Here is a 16,644-nt window from a genome sequence, read left to right on the forward strand (position 1 = left end):
CCCTCACTACCCCAGTACCCGCTGCAAGGAAAGGGAGAGAAAGGGACAAGGGCAGGGTTTCAATTTGTGCCTGCTGCCAACCCAAGTCACAAGCTGGGCAGGTTTGGTGGTTTGGACAGTGAGCCTGATTTGGAGGTAGGTCAGCTGTTGTCCCCAGGGAATGGGACCCAGCAGTGGGGAGTCCCTAACGTGTCCATGGGGCAAAAGAAAGTAGGATGGACTCAGGCAGGGCTAGAAGGGAAAGAGGACCAGAGGATGGATGGATAGGAGCTTTGCTATGAATCAGTCTCTTCCTGGCTTTTGATGTTGGGCAAAATCGTCATTAAAAGCTGATTCCCTGCAATCTGACCTGCCTGCTTGCAATACTGGTTTTTCTGTCTTTTGAATCCCTTTCATGATCCCTTGAAACAGATACCATTCAATTTCCCCATTTACTGACAAGGAAATGGGTTGCATGGTACCTACTTCAGAGAGTTGTTAATTACAAGGTTGTCTCCCTGTGTAAAGCTGTCCCTGTGCTCCCAAATCTTTGTTTAACCACTGCATACCAGCAATACTGAGGAACCATCCCTCTGCTTTCTGGAACACATGTTAAGGGCCTGATGTTGCCCACACTTGCCTTCAAAACATACGAATGCAGCTGGCTATTTTTAACATTGGTAGATAGCGAAAGCTGTTGAAAATGCCTTAGTTTCCAAAGGCCTGCCAACTCCCTGTTGCTTTCCCCTAAGGGAGGTATGCCAAGAATCTCTTAGAACCTAGGGCATTAAAACCTGCATTTGTTCCTGCTAACGTCTGATTACAAGCAACACTAACTGTCCACCCTATTTTTGGAGGCGGGGGATACATCAACAGCCCTACTGTAAGTTCTCTTAAGAAGAGGGAATGCCCCAAGTAGTCTCTCTAAAATGCAAACCAGACTGTGCCCCTCCTCTGGTTTAATTCCTGGGTGCCTCCCCCATGGCCTTTAGAAGAAAGGTTCAAGTTCCTTAGCCTGACTCGAAAGGTCCTTTAAGATCTCTCTGGTTTCTCTCTCTCTTTTGTGTGTGTGTGTGTGTGTGTTTGTTTGTTTGTTTTTTGAGACAGGGTCTCACTCTGTTGCCCAAGCTGGAGTGCAATGGTACAATCATGGCTCACTCACTGCAGCCTCAGCCTCCCGGGCTCAAGCAATCCTTCTGTCTCAGCCTCCCAAGTAGCTGAGACTACAGGAACACACCGTCATGTCCAGCTGTTTCCCGTATCTTTTGTAGAGATGGGGTCTTCCTATGTTGCCCAGGCTGGTCTTGAACTCCTGGGCTCAAGAGATCTTCCCATCTTGGCCTCCCAAAGTGCTGCGATTACGGGTGTGAGCCACCGTGCATGGCCAGATCTCTCTAGTTTAATATCTCTTGCTACTCCCCACATATATTCTCTACTCCAGCTCTTGCCCCTCCCTCTGGTCTTGCTACCTCCCACCTCTAAGCCTTTGCATATGCGGTTCCCTCCATTAGGAATGTCACTCCCTTCTTGTCCACTTGCCTAATTACTTGGTTGGATAAGGGACAGGTTCTGGGTCCCTATGTACCCCTGAGATCTTATTGCAGAGATCACAACACCGTTGGAGAAACATCTAGCTAATTTCCTTGTCTGTGAGCTCCATGAGGGGCACACATCATGCCTTCCTCTCTCTATTCCCAGCATCAGGCACAGGACCCTACACACAGTAAGTAAGTGGGGCAAATACTCCTTTATTGCACTGTTATAACTTACATCACATACTTAGCATCTCCTCCTTTCATCACTGTTACTTCTCCCACATCCTATAGTCATCTCTCTAGTGTGTACTATATTTTCCTTACGTCTCACTCATTTCTCAGTGATTCTAAGTAAATAGCACCATTCATTGTCTGCTGCTATATTGCATGAGGATCAGGCTGTGCTAATGCATGTGAATGTATTTTTGTAAATCTATTCACCCACTCAACAAGTCTGTATGGAGGACCAAGTATTTTGGGGGCTGGAGATACAGAGGTGAGTCAAAGAGCTGAAATCCTTGCTCTCTTGGGGCTTATGTTCTAAGGTGGGGGAGGCAATGTAAGGAAAAAAGTGAGCAAACATAGAAGAACAAAAGAATAATTATCTTATGATGAGAAGTACCTTAATGAGAATAAAATGTGGGCCAGGTACAGTGGCTCATACCTATAATCCCAGCACTTTGGGAGGCTGAGGTGGGCAGATCACTTGAGGTCAGAAGTTAGAGACCAGCCTGGCCAACATGGCGAAACCTCGTCTCTACTAAAATTACAAAAATTAGCTGGGTGAGGTGGCATGTGCCTGTAATCCCATCTACTCAAGAGGCTGAGGCAAGAGAATCACTTGAACCCAGGCGGTGCAGATTGCAGTGAACTGAGATTGTGCCACTGCACTCCAGCCTGGGTGACAGAGACCCTGTCTCAAAAATAAAATAAAACAAAATGCAGCAATGTAATAAGAGGAGACAGAGATTGGGGAAGCTGCACAGTGGGAACAATTTTGGGTTGGCTTCTGGACTTCATGCTCCTCTGGTTGCCTCTACCATCCAGCCACTTCTTCTCAGGTCCCCTTGCAGAATTGCCCATCTCATCCGGGCCACAATCCAGCAGGCACTCAGGGTTTCAGGTGCTCCAGGCTTCAGGTGCTCTGGGCTTTGTCCTCAGGAAACCCTCCTCTCTTCCTCAGATGACCTCAGCTTCAGCAGAAGTCCACGACTTCCATCACCACGTCCATGCAGATGACTCATACATGGTTATTTCTAGACCCAACCTTTCATCTAAGCTTGAGACCAGGATATCTAGCTCCCTACTCAAGATCTCCCTCTGGATGGCCCAAAGCTTAGAGAGGTTCAGCAACTTGGCCAGGGTACCAGAAGCAGAGCTGCAGTAAAATGAAAACCTGCCCCACTGTAGCCAAGCTACAGTCACTGCCTGACTCCTATCATTTGATATTATAATAAACACAAGACAGCTGCTGTTTGTACGGTCAAAGATGTTTTGGCACCTGAGAGAAAGCATGTGACTTCTACCATTATTATTGCTGTTATTCTATCATTATTATTGTAGCATCACTTTGTAGGAGTTAAAAGTTATTCAGCACTCAAGTTACAGGAGGCACTGGGCTATAGTCTTTTCATATACGTCTCTAATTCTTATCACCATCTTGCAAAAGAGATAAATGTTATCCTCATCCTGTATGGATTCCCATCCTAGATGGATAAATGTTATCCCCATCCTATATGGATCCCCATCCTAGATGGATAAATGTTATCCCCATCCTATATGGAGAAACTAAGATAAGCAGGAGTGAAGAAATCTGCAATGGATCCAAATGCCAAAGGGGAGTGTTCCATGCACGTATTGTTTAGTGAAAATAGCAGGTCATGAAACAGGGTTGCTGGATGAGTCTACTGTTCATGGCAGAAGATCTATCCATAATGATGAGTGTGTGTCCCAGAGCTCTTGGCTGTTCATAAATCCCACCATTTTCTCTTGGGAATACAGTTAGCTGTTTTGCAGCCTTCTTTGCAGTTACGTATGGACAACAGACTCAGCACCCACCAATGGCACATGAGTGGAGTGAGGTGAACCATTGGTAGGCAGCTCACAGACCACCCCTTCCCCATAGGATGTTCCATGCCCCTTCATTCTTCCTCAGCTAGAGGCAGAGGACTGTGAAGCTTAGAAGAAGGCAAATCCAAAAGATGGACAGGGTTTGGATCCCCCCATACATGGAGAAAAGCCACCTACCGTCCAACAACTTGCATCTTGGACTATTACATGAACAAGAAATAAACTTACATTGTGTTAAATTACTTCATGTTTTAAGGCTTATTTGTTACAGCCGCTACCATTACCCTGGCTGATACAAAGTGTGAATTTACACATGTCCTGGGACATATGCCTGGATGGATATACACTGAGATGTTAATGTCATTCTCTCTGGCTGGAGGCATTATGGGTGAATTTCATTTTCTTCTTTCTGCTGATCTGCATTTGCAATTGCAAACAAGTCACTCGTGTAATATGATACACAATTTTTTAAAGTGACAACAGATGTCACACGTGCTAATTCAGGATCTTTGAGATTCGAGGAAAGGGGTGGCCAGTGGTGAGGTCTTCACCCATGCAAATCCTCTGCCGTGCATAGGATGGATGACACAGGCGCATGCAATGTACATGAGACGATGCTGATAATAATGATAATGACACTGTACATTTATAGCACTTCCTTCACAAAAGTCCCAGGGTGCTTTACATTTCAGCACAATTAAAGGCAGCCACAGACAAAAAACCTTTTCAGCTGTGCTTTATAAAGGGAAAGCGATTCAGCTTTTTGAACATAAAAGGAAGCCGATTCCACTCGATGATGGGGACGGAATCTTCATGCGCTCAGGCCCCCCAACTCCTGTATGTTATATTTAGGATAATCAAACTGGCCCAAGAAGAAACAAAAATCAGAAAGACCACAAGTACGGGAGTTACAGAAAAAGCAAGTCGAAATCTCACCCAGGCACTGAGTTACCACCTTAAGAGAAGGCAGGGTTCTCCATGCGTCTGTCTGTCAAATATAGCAGCTTGCTACTATTATATTTGAAAGCATGGAAAACAGGAACTGATTTGGAGTTGGAAATAAATAATCTATTAAGTAGTTCCTGATATTTACTGGATTGAAAATGCTGTGCAAATGAGGCCCCATGGGATTTTTCATGACTACCTTGTCCCTAGGAGATGGGTAAGTGCTGGATATTTCATGCATGCGGGCAACAGTTAACCTCACATGACTGAGAAGATGCCTCTCAGACTCTGGGAACCCAGCGAGGGGATTGGTGACATGCGCCAAATGAGAAATTTTTAAAATCATCCTGGGAGGGGGTGGGTCTGGGGAATTCTAGTTCTTCCTACCTCTTTTTTTCCTGGGGCACACAGTGTGAGCCCCTCAACTACGAGATGTTTTGGTAATGCCCCTAATATCTCACCCTATCCTACCCCAGTCCCTGGGAAAGGATCCTGATGAAATTCACTGATATTGTTCCTGCGAGCCCCGCACAGGTGGAAACGCCAAGCTGACAGTCAGGATACTCCAGAGCCCTTTCTCTCAGCTTGTGTCCTTTGGCGCTGGGTTTCCTTGAAGCCATCATTATTCTAACCCATTTTGACACATTGAATCAACCAGCTGAGTGCAAGAGGAGGTAGAATCTTGGCCAACAGGAAACCCCCAGAGTAGCGTGGGCAACTCCCGTTTAAAACCTTACACGGGCTTCCCATTGCCTTAGGATAAATGCTACATTCCTTTCTATGGCATTCAAAGCCCTGCAATCACCTGGCCTCTGCAGCCCCTTTCTATAGCTCCTCAGACACGCCAATCTCATGCCTGCCCCAGGGCCTTTGCACCGGCAGTACCTCTACCTGAACTGCTCTTTCTCTGCCACTTGGCATGGCCATCTCCTCTTCATTGTTAGATCCTAGCTCAAATGTCACTTCCCCTATGAAGCCCCCTCTGAGGCTCTCTTCAAAGTAGCCCTCCAGTCACTCTGACCCACCGATCGCCCTGTCTGTGGCCTTCATGACACTTATAATGCTTTAATGATCTTATGCATTTGTTTAACTTGTTACTGTCTGTCTCTTCTGGAATGCAAAAAGTCCACAGTACAAACTGTAGACTGTGTTCTAAGTGCCTATCATGTGGTCTGGCACTGTGCCAGGGTCCGAACGTCTGTGGAAGGCGCGTTAGTGGAATGTGCGAGTGCTGAAGCTAACAGATGGCTCTCAGGCCCCTGCAGGTGCTGATATTGGATCATTCTAGGCCCTCACCCATATTGGACTCAGCTGCTTATCTCTCAATAGAGTCTCAGAGAAGAGGTTTCCAAGGTGTGCCGGAAGCTCTTGGCAATCGTAAAGGCAGTTTGCTCCAGGTGGGAAGAAGGACCTACTTTCTTTAAAGCAGCAGGTCTCACAATTGAGCAGAAATGAACCACACTTCCCTTTAGGGCTTCTTAAAACCCAGCTTGCTGGACACACCCGCAGAGGTTTGGATTCAGTAGGGGAGGGTGGGAGAGAGAATTTGCATTTCTAACAAGTTCCCAGGTAAGGCTGGTTAGGGAACCACAGGATAAGAAGCACAGATTTAAATAATTTTGGAGTTCTAGAAAATTATTTGGGGACTGGGGAAGGGGGTGAGGTGGGGCTTCAGTGAGGGACTGTATATTGTTAGTTCTGCACAGCAGTTTCATGAGTTGCTAATATTTACGGAATGAATGTTTTTCAGGGAAAGACAGAGTGTGTGCATTTCTTTGTGGGGATGTGGGAAAGAGAACAGGAGAGAAAGAAGAGAAGAACTGGTGTTAAGAATATATGGAAGAGGAGTGTGTGTGTGGGTGTGTGTGTACGCGCGCACATGGGTGTGCTGGTGCCACAAGAATTTACAGAGTACTGGAGAAGCACATAAACACCAGAAAATCAAAGCTACAAAAATGAAACTCAGTTCGAATAAGCCAGTGGTTCTTAAACTGAGGCGTGAACAAAATCCCTTGGCACTTACTAAAAGATACAGAGGTCCAAGCTAATTGAAGTAGGATGGGGCGTCAGCCCTGAATGGTCATCAATTTCTCCAGCTGATTCTGATATGACCAAAAATGCGGAATCTCTGTGCTATGGACCTGCTCACAGGTGAGGTCCATTCCCCTTGATCTAGCTAAGGCAGCCACTGGCAAAGAAGGAACCTACTAGACTAGTATTGTATTCAGATATACATTTGCTTATTCCTAGTTCTGCCAGTTACTTTTTCTATGACTTGGGCAAGGGCTCCCTCTGACTTTCTGACCTCAGTTTTCTCACCTGTAAAATGGGCACTGGGATAAACCAGAGAACCTCACCACACCTGGCCTGAAGCAAAGCACTTGCTGAAGGCTGGTGGCAACTGTGTCTTTTTTGGTTTATTTTTGAGGGCTCTGCCTTGGTTCTACCCCAGAACCGGGGAAATGATTTCAGCAAAGAGGCTCAGCCATCCCATCTAGCATGCATGGCTTGCCTTCTGCTGGTTCAGAGCTTCACCCACTGTCAAGACAGCAACCCTATAGGGTGATCTCTATAACACAGTTTGCCAGTCTGACTGAGGGCAGCAAAATAGAGTGAAAGGAAGGACGCTGGGTGTCCACCAAGACCATCAGCTCTTTGATTATAATGGGAAGTTAGGGCAGATAAGCGGATCATTTCCTAGAACTGTTGCTGCCTTTGCACTGGGCAAAATATCTCCCTTTATGTGCCCACCCTTCATTTCTGAGGCTTCCTCATTGCTGTCCTCCACCACCACCATGCCGCACCCCTTCCCACAACCCTCCAATGGCTGCTCACTGCCTTTGGCGTAAAATCAGGACTCTTCACCAGGGATTCTACAACAGAGGGCTTCAAACCTGGCTGTGTGATAGAGTCCCCTGCACGCTGGGCAATGTCTCAGGGGCATTTCTAGTTGTCACAACTTGGTGCCTGGTGCTACTGGAATCTAGTGGGTAGAGGCCAGGGATGCTGCCAAACATCCTACAGTGCATGGGACAGCCGCCACCACAAAGGCTTTTCTGACCCCAAAGATTAATAGTGCTGAAGATGAGAGACTCTGCTCTGGGGCAGGGCCAGGCACTGTTAACTGTATTAAAAGCTCCCCTTCCTCCACCAGGCTTGAGAAACCCTGCCTTCTCCAAGTCTTGCTCCTGACGGCTTCTCTACCCTCACCTTCTCCCCTTTGCCCTTGCCTGTCACCATCACAGTCTTTTTCCAGAATCTGCATTTTTACAACTTTCCTCTCCTAAGACAGGTGTAGGAAGGTCCAGGTACACCATCTTTGAGATGCGCTGCTCAAGACCTGTTCCCAGCTGCTTCTCAAACACAGCTCATTATCAGACAGGCAAAGAATACTGTCAGAGTTGGAAGGACACTGCAACAAATATCTGCTTCCACCTGTTCATTTTACAGAAGGAGAAACTAAGGCTTATGAAACCCCAGGTAGCAAGGCAGAAGGGTGAGAGACACTTTCACTCAACTCTATTGGCTTTCACATTTCACTTGGAGTTTTTAACACGAGTGATTGTGCAGACGGTGAATAGCTTTGCCATAATCCCATAATGACTCAATCGTGAAACAATCTAGCAATCCTGCTGCTAATAGCATTTGTGGCTACAGCAATTGGGTAACTAGTTTGTTATTACTCATTCCCTAAGAGCCACACATACTGCATTGCAAGGAAGCTAATCTTAGAAGTACTTGTTAACTTCGATGATAATTACTAGGTAATTGGCTAGAATGCGCCATTGTGGATTGATCCAGAATATGCCAGGTAATTATCTGGTCTTATGTTCCCTGTAAGATAAATCTAGGGTCCCAAAATGGTTCCAGTTGGTTGGCTATCATCCAACCATCAACCTCTGCCAGCCAATTGTGCAAATGCAAGTGATTAATCAAATTACTCAAATATTTGGTTTCAAACTGAACGTGCAGATAAGAAACCTGGAGAGCCAACAAGTGGACAGGGCTGAATGGGAGAGAGGGATGCACAGAGTCCCTCCCTAAGATAAATATATAACAACACAATAATATGGAATCAATGCCACTTCTTTGGGGCTCATCTGGCATCCTCACACAAAATACCAAAACACTTCAGAGACCAATTACACGTCCCAAAGCTGCAGAGTCTTTATCATGGTGCCAGGAAAAGGCTGGGCTATTTGTGAAATCTGTAGGCAGTTATGGTGCTTAGGGAGGGGGGCTCAGAATTTTGTACACAATAGAAGGGGGCCGCAAATGCAGCTGGCTTGCAGGATGAGCAACACATTTTCATAACGACCACTCGTTATCAAGGATGGCTGCTGAGTTTGTCTGTTTCCAACTTGCTAGCCTTCGAGAAGAGGGTGAGGGAGTCATGGGTGTTAGGCTCCATAGATAATGCTGAAGAGAGAGGCAGGCGGGTGGTGAGGAGCTGACCAGAGAGAAAGATGGGGTAAGAGCTTAAGATGGGAGCAATGGGGAGAAGGCCAGGGGTGGGGAGAAGACCACCTTCCAACCAGACTTGTGTATCCCAAGTAATAGACTATTGACTGCTGCTAAAAGATGATGATATATACTGGGTAAGAAAGGGAAGGAAAGGGAGCTGAGGGTCTCTCTGTAGTAGACTGCAAAAAGAGCCAGATTGTCCCTACACTGCATCCATGTCCTTGCAGTGGGACATTGCAGATCTTCCCATTCAGAGGTAGAGGCTCTGTCTCCATGCCTTGAATCTAGTGGAGCATAGGAGTTGCTTTGGCCAACAGATATGGGTCTTGACCTCTCACTGCACGTGGAAACCTGAGACTGCCAGGAGAATGAGCCTGAGCTAGGCTGTTAGGGATAGCCTAGTTATCCCTCACAGTCTGCCAACCAGCAGACATATGAATGAGGGCATCTAACACTGATTATCCCCTTGTTGACCCAGAGCTGACCACAGTCATCTATAAGAGCTCAGCTATTGAGTCTGGCTCAGCCCAGAACTGTCCATAGAGAAACCACTACGTTTTGGAGTAGTTTGTTACTCAGCAAAAGCTTATGCTCAGAACAGCTCAGCCCCTGAAGATTACCTGGGCTGATTTCTTCAAAGCCACTTCCGTCTGGTGCAGAGTTGAGAACCACCAGCTTTCCCCTGATTTAAGAAGAGTTGGAGGCCCATTCCCAGATCGGCAATCTTTCGCCAGCACTTACCATTCAAAGCACGAGTCACTCCAGTCAATGCATCGTCTGCATAATCTATGGATACAGAATATAATGCACCTTCTACCAATCACCAAGTTCTTATAAGTGGACTCAAGGAGGTTTTGTCTCACATGGGAAGAGATCAAAGACACACCAGCTCTTCTCTGAGCTCACAGCATCTGCTTTGGGCCTGCCAAGACGCGAGGCTTGTGCATTTGGGGTGTCACTGCTTAAGCTAAGTAGAGGAAGGAGAGAGCTCCTAACTGGCCCTTGGCATCACAGGTCATATTAAGAATGCCACTGCAGAGGCCAGTCCTAATGTTACAAGAGAACCAGTGCCAGAGTTTAAAAACACACCAAAGGATTGTTTCACAACCGTTCCATTGAAACCAAAGCTATTTTTCCCCAAGCCTCAAGTCACTGGGAGAAGCCAGAGAGCAAGTCCAAGAAAGTCCCAGAAACATTCTCACAATGTTAGTTCTCTATTAACTATCCCTTCTGTGTATCCATAGACCACAGATCCTGGATATTCCAAACCACAACGGTAAAGACTGCAAATGTGCTCTGCAACTTTCATGAAAACCAGAATAATAGTTATCAGAATCTTGGCTCACACTTGTAATCCCAGCACTCTGGGAGGCCCAGGCAGGTGGATCACCTGAGGTCAGGAGTGTGAGACCAGCCTGACCAACATGGTGAAACCCTGTCTCTACCAAAAATACAAAAATTAGCCAGGTATGGTGCGCATCGCTGTAATCTCAGCTACTCAGAAGGCTGAGGCAGAAGAATCACCTGAACCTGGGAGATGGAGGTTGCAGTGAGCTGAGTTCGTGCCATATCGGCCTGGGCAACAAGAGTGAAACTCCATCTCAAAATGAAAAAAAATCTTAATCAGGGGTCTGCAGACTACGGCCCATGGGCCAAATACAGCCCACTTCCTGGGTTTATAAATAAAGTTTTATTGGGCCACAGCCTTGCAATTTCATTTGCAGATTGTCTATGGCCGCTTTCAGACTCCAGTGGCCAAGTGCAGTAGCTGCTACAGAAACTGTATGACCCACGAAGCTGAAAATATTTACTATTGGGCCCTTTACAGAAAAAGTTGGCTGACTCCCGATTTAGTGAAATCTACTCAGTTCACATATGAAGACAGTGACTCTTTGAGAAGTTGTTATGCAAATACTTGGACTAGAGGGGGAACTAGACCTGATGTTTCTGATTCCTCATTTAGTACTTTTTGGTTTTGCTGAAGAGTTTTAGCATTAAAAGTATTTTCTGAGGTTAGGTGTGGTGGCTTACGGGCCTGTAATTGGGAGGCCAAGGCAGGAGGATTGCTTGAGGCTAGAAGTTTGAGACCATCCTGGGCAACATAGCGAGACCCCCATCTTTACCAAAAAATTAAAACATTAGCCAGGTGTGACAGCACACACCTGTAGTGCCAGCTACTTGGGAGGCTGAAGGGAAAGGATCTCTTGAGCCCAGGAGTTCAAGGCTGCAGTAAGCTATGATCACACCACTGCATGCAAGCCTGGGCAACAGAGTGAGACCCTGTCTCTAAAAAAACCAAATAAATTAACTAAGTATTTTCTGGAATCTGAAATCTTAAACCATGTAAGTGAACTGTGCATGCTGGAACTGGAGATGGTCTATTAACCAGAGTGGTCAAGTAAGCAGAAAACCATTTCTCAACCAGGCCAGAAGCAGAGCTTTGGCAATCCCTGGGTGGGAGCCCAGGTGGAACTGACCTGGTGATGATGGCCAGGTGAGGTGGGCTCATGCAGGCGCCCATGAAAAGCACCACGTTCTCATGCCGCGTCTGCCTGTAGGCCATCACCTCCCGCTTGAAGGCCTTGAGCTGGTCCTCGTTGTCCCTTTCAATGTCAATCAGCCTGATGGCCACCTCACCATGCCAGCGGCCATGGTACACTTGCCCAAAGCGGCCCTTTCCAATGAGCTCGCCGATCTCCAGCTGCTCAAAGGGGATGTCCCACTCCTGAAGGAAGATGCTGGTCTGGCTGGCCTTGCGTGGGAAGCTCCGGGCCGAGAGGAGGGACAGATTCATCTCCTCAAAGTCATCCTCTGACTCCTCGGCCTCATCATGGGCCTCTTCATTCTGTGGCCGAAGTGGGAGAGAGGTCAGAATTGTGCTTGCCACTGCCTCAGCGTCCCTCGTGGTCCTGTGGGGTCCCATGTGCATGCATAGATCCTGACACATCTCTACATGGATTTGGAGCTGGTGAAGACATACATCCCTCTGTTTCCCCAGGTAGCTCTGGTCTAGAATCACACTACAGTAAAGGTGCTAAAAGGGAGATCATGATCGTCTAACTCTCTTGTGCTAAGTGGGGATATACTGAGGTACAGAGAGCAGTGTTAGGGGAGAATCACCCATTCTAGTTTGCTGGGATCTTCCTGGTTTTAGCACCGAAAGTCCCTTATGTTGCCATGGGAAGGATTCACTCCAGGTCATATAGCCAGGCAGAGGAGGAACTAAGATCCAGGTCTCTGGACTTGAATATCTCATGCCCTTCCTATTCTTCCAAGGTCTTTTGGTTAAGTTGCTTATGTGCATGTGATAAAGCCGATAGGTTAGACTTGCTAAAACAATGGGTACGTCGTGCATCTGCATGTAACACGTGACAACCATGAACATGGAGTACCTTTTGCTTCCCCAGGGAATTTGGAATTGATGATTTAAAAATTGGGAGAGGTCAGAGCTACAGGCTAGATGTCTGAGGCTCCTACAGCAGCCAGGAGCAGGTAGGAGACATGAGATTGAGAGGTTAACAGAATGGGCTTAACAATCAGACCAAGTGAGCTGAAATCCGGCCTCTGTGTGACCTTGAGCAAGTTGCCTGACTTCTCTGAGGCTGCCTTTCCTGATTGTAAAGTGGGGGTAATAAAATCTGCCCCAGGGGCAGTGTGAGGTTTTAAATGAGATGAAGACCTGTTAAGTTCTTTGTACAGACCTGACCACCTGTACTAAACACTCACTGGGAGGCCCGAGAAAATGCAGATTCCTGGGCCCTACCCAGCTCTATTGGATGAAAATATCAGCAGGCCGGGACCAGGAATCTGCATTTTTACCATGTGCACCCACATGACTCAGGCATACTTGGGCGTGGCTACCAATAGAGTTCAGTGCTCAAGATGCAGGGACCCTACCGTATCAGCATGATATCTGGGGGTGTTTGGGGGTGAATTGCCTCTTCGATTCTCCTGCAGAATTGTGGGAGCCGCAGGTGCCTGGCCAGTGGGGATTCCCAGAGACCCTGGGACCTGATGAAACAGCTTGAGAAGGTGGCCTCTTGACTGGGTACAGGTCTTCCTGACCCAAAATACCTGAACAAGCTACCCTTGATGGCACACTCAGGGGAAACAATATAGGAGACGTTGGTTTCTCCCAGGATCATTTTCCAATAACCAAATAGTCCCAGAAAGGAATACGATTTTCCTTGGAAGCCCTGACTCTATTCCTTTCAGTGCAAGACACAGTGCAGTGACAGAGCTGAGTGATCAGAACTCCATGGTTCCCAGACAGGGCATTTTATATAGTCCTGCAGCCGCTTAGGCAGGTGAGAAGAAGCCCCAGAGCATTTTCAACACTTCCAAGCCTGGCATCCCTGAGGCCCCCATCTCCTCTCACTATTGTTTTGAAGGCAGCGGGGCACATCTCCCTTGGTATTCACCTGGCCCTGAGCTGATCTTTCAACTAAGAATGCAAATCTCTTGCCAATTTCCGCACAACTGGCTTTTCTATGATGCCCGCCATATAATGGCCCATTCGGCTCAATACTGGGAGGGGCCACCACTTGCTAATTGTCCCAGAGTTAGAACATCCATCAGTCAGGACCACCGCAGCCCCCACCTGACCCCAAGCCCTCTGCATCATTGAAAACATCAGTCGGCTTTGCCAAGTTCTGGGCAGCCCCTGGAAAATGTTGTTTCACTGCTTTCCAATTCTCACCTCTGACGTTGGCTCCACTTCAATTTGAAGTAATGGATTTCCTTCCAAGCTGTAAAGAAAGAAAAATAAATGTGATCCCTAGGTGAAAAGGTAGCTCTGTGTATTGAGTTTAGCTATGTATGAAGAATCCCCAGATGGGAAGTCGTCACCACCAAGCCTTTCTCTCACATTTCATTTTAACACTTGTGTCTGAAATAATCCATAAGCTCACCACAGAAACATACATACACACACACACACACACACACACACATACACACACACAAAACAGTACACAAGGACATTGTTTTAAGTTGATTTTCCGGGCTGCTCAGGGCTCATTTTTCTTTATTTGCTTCGGTTTCAACTCATGTAGCAGCTTTCTTATAAATTGGCCTAACTGCCCTAAGTAGACAAGTCCTCAGAGGTCTATGTGTTTGCCAGGAAAGAACTAATCAGATCTCTGAAGTTCGCTCAAATTTGGAATTTCTTGGAAAGATCTTAGTGTTCTTGTTTGTCTGGTCATTCATGTGACTATTTAATAGATGTGAGTTCAGGAACAGTGTTAGGCCTTCGGAGGGATATAGAACTGAAACTGCCATGGCTTCTGACCTTAAGAAATACTGTATTCCTTCTGAAGGAAGGAAAGCTACTATTCAGATACTATGCAGACAGGCTAAAAGTAACAAGGCCAAAAGTTAAGTATGAGTTGGATAAATGGAGTGTGGTGGGAATTCCAAGATGAGAGAATTATCGAATGTATTTGAAAGTTTCCAGTGTTTGAGGTAGATCTTGTCAATCACATGGAATTAGGATACGTGGAATGGAAATAAAAAGACTGTATTGAACTGAAAGACTCTGTGTGTGTGTGTGTGTGTGTGTGTGTGTGTGTGTGTGTGTGTGCGTGTTGCATTCACAAGCTCATGAGCTGCAGTTCTGTTCTTAGTAAGAAAACACGTTGGGTACAGATGCTGGCGGGGGTCACAATGTGTTTGTGTGAGTACCACATATGTATTATGGGATGTGCTTTGTGCAGGGTTGTCTTGTGTGCGTGTGAGTTGAGGGTACACACAGGATGTCGAGGGGGATGCTGTATGCTGATGGTATAATTGGGTGCGCATTTGAGGTGCGAGAGAAATGTCAAATGCATATGACATTTGACATGTGATGGGTGTGGGGCACAGTGTACCTTAGAGGTATGTTACAGGGGTTAGACTTAAGGATATGTATGTGTTTTTGAAGTGCAGCAGGGAGACAGAACTGGGTTGCTGTGGGCATGGAATAGCTGAAACAGGTGAGAAAAAAAAAGCACAATGGATACCCCACCCCTTTCCTATTTCCCCAGTGAAAACCTAATAGATTCCCTCTCCCCTCCTCTGACCCTCAGATGGCAGGAAGTGGGTAACTCTGCAGACAGAGTCAGTCCACATGGCTGGAGGGGGTCCTGGTGAGAGAGAGTCTGAAAGATCACAAGAACTAAAAGAAGGGGAAAGAAAGGTCAATCCCAAAGTGGCATTTGCCATGGTATTAACCAATTATTTATAGCACAGCCTGGGAAGATGGAACGAACCTGCACAATGACAGCTAACATGCTGGGAATTTGATGCCCTGGGGGAGACTTGGGTGGGACAATGCAAATGGAGTCCCTCCTCACGCTCAAAACCAAAACAGGCCACCCTCCTCTCTTTGCATCAAGGCATGATTCCAGCATCCAGGGCTATTCAATTATTTCCCTCTGCAAAGACTTGCCATCACTCCACGCACATTTAAGCAGATTGCAAGCAGCTATTCACTGTTTTTCACTGGTACCTCTGGACTGTCAGTTAATAACCTGGAGTTCATCTTGTACAAATTGTAGAATTGGTTTATGTGAAGCAGAGAAATGATCCAGAGCTAGATGTTAGCACAATATCCCCCGGCAAGTTGCTGTTCCTTTGAATCAGAGATGTACCATTTAAGTCTAACAAAGTCCAAATGACCAGTGAGAAAAGATGAAGCAGTTAGGGGACCCAGAAGAAAAACCAAGTAGGCACAAAGGTGAGTTGGGAAACTGGTCAGATCCTAGCAAGCCCCAGACTTCCATCACGACCAAAGAAGGTGACTTTGGTCACTGAGGTGACTCAGTGACTTCACTTTTTTTTTTCTTTAGACAGTTTCCCTTTGTCACCCAGGCTAGAGTATAGTGGCATGATCCCAGCTCACTGCAACCTCCGCCTCATAGGTTCAAGCAATTCTCCTGCCTCAGCCTCCAGAGTAGCTGGGATTACAGGTGTATACCACCATGCTTGGCTAATGTTTGTATTTTTAGTAGAGATGAGGTTTTACCATGTTGGCTAGGCTTGTCTCAAACTCCTGACCTCTGTAACTGTGATTCTCCCATCTCAGCCTCCCAAAGTGCTGGGATTACAGGTATGAGCCACGGCACCATCTGGCCAAGGTGACTTCACTTCTGCTGCACAAGCAACAAACCACCTGGAAAGAGGGCCTGTATCCTAATGATGCTATGCACAAAGTTGTTGATTGTAGCACCATTTGCGACAGTGAAATATTGGAAGCAATGTAAAACATCCAGCAATAGGAAATGGTTAAGAAAATTATTCTATATCAATATGTCATTTTATAGCCATTAAAAACGATGTCAAACAGGTGCAGTGACTCATGCCTATAATCCCAGCACTTTGGGAGGCTAAAGAGGAAGGATCACTTGAGTCTAGGAGTTCAAGACCAGCCTAGGCAAAATGGCAAAACCCTGTCTCTACAAAAAAAAAAAAAAATACAAAAATTAGTTGGGTGTGGTGGCACACATCTGTAATCCTAACTACTTAGGAGGCTGAGCTGAAAGGATCACTTAAGCCCAGGAGGCAGAGGCTGCAGTGAGCTGTGATCATGCCACTGCATACCAGCCTGGGTGACAGAATGAGACTCTGTCTCAAAAAACAAACAAACAAGAAACAAAAACCAACAATGTCTATA

The 16,644-nt window shown here is 46.4% G+C and overlaps 1 protein-coding gene across 3 annotated transcripts in view; it reads right to left on the reverse strand.

Annotated features, from left to right (window-relative positions):
• The window catches only part of KSR2 (kinase suppressor of ras 2), a 525,084-nt gene that overhangs the window by 61,980 nt on the left and 446,460 nt on the right, over positions 1–16,644 (reverse strand). For all 3 annotated transcript variants that reach the window (XM_035257773.3, XM_035257771.3, XM_035257772.3), the window contains exons 13-14: positions 13,693–13,741; positions 11,471–11,838 (exon numbers count right to left, since the gene is read on the reverse strand). In XM_035257773.3, coding sequence (XP_035113664.1) covers positions 11,471–11,838; positions 13,693–13,741 — 417 coding nt within the window. The remainder of the gene's footprint in view (positions 1–11,470; positions 11,839–13,692; positions 13,742–16,644) is intronic.

The sequence above is a fragment of the Callithrix jacchus genome, chromosome 9, assembly GCF_049354715.1.
Source record: "Callithrix jacchus isolate 240 chromosome 9, calJac240_pri, whole genome shotgun sequence".
Taxonomy (NCBI): Eukaryota; Metazoa; Chordata; class Mammalia; order Primates; family Cebidae; genus Callithrix; species Callithrix jacchus.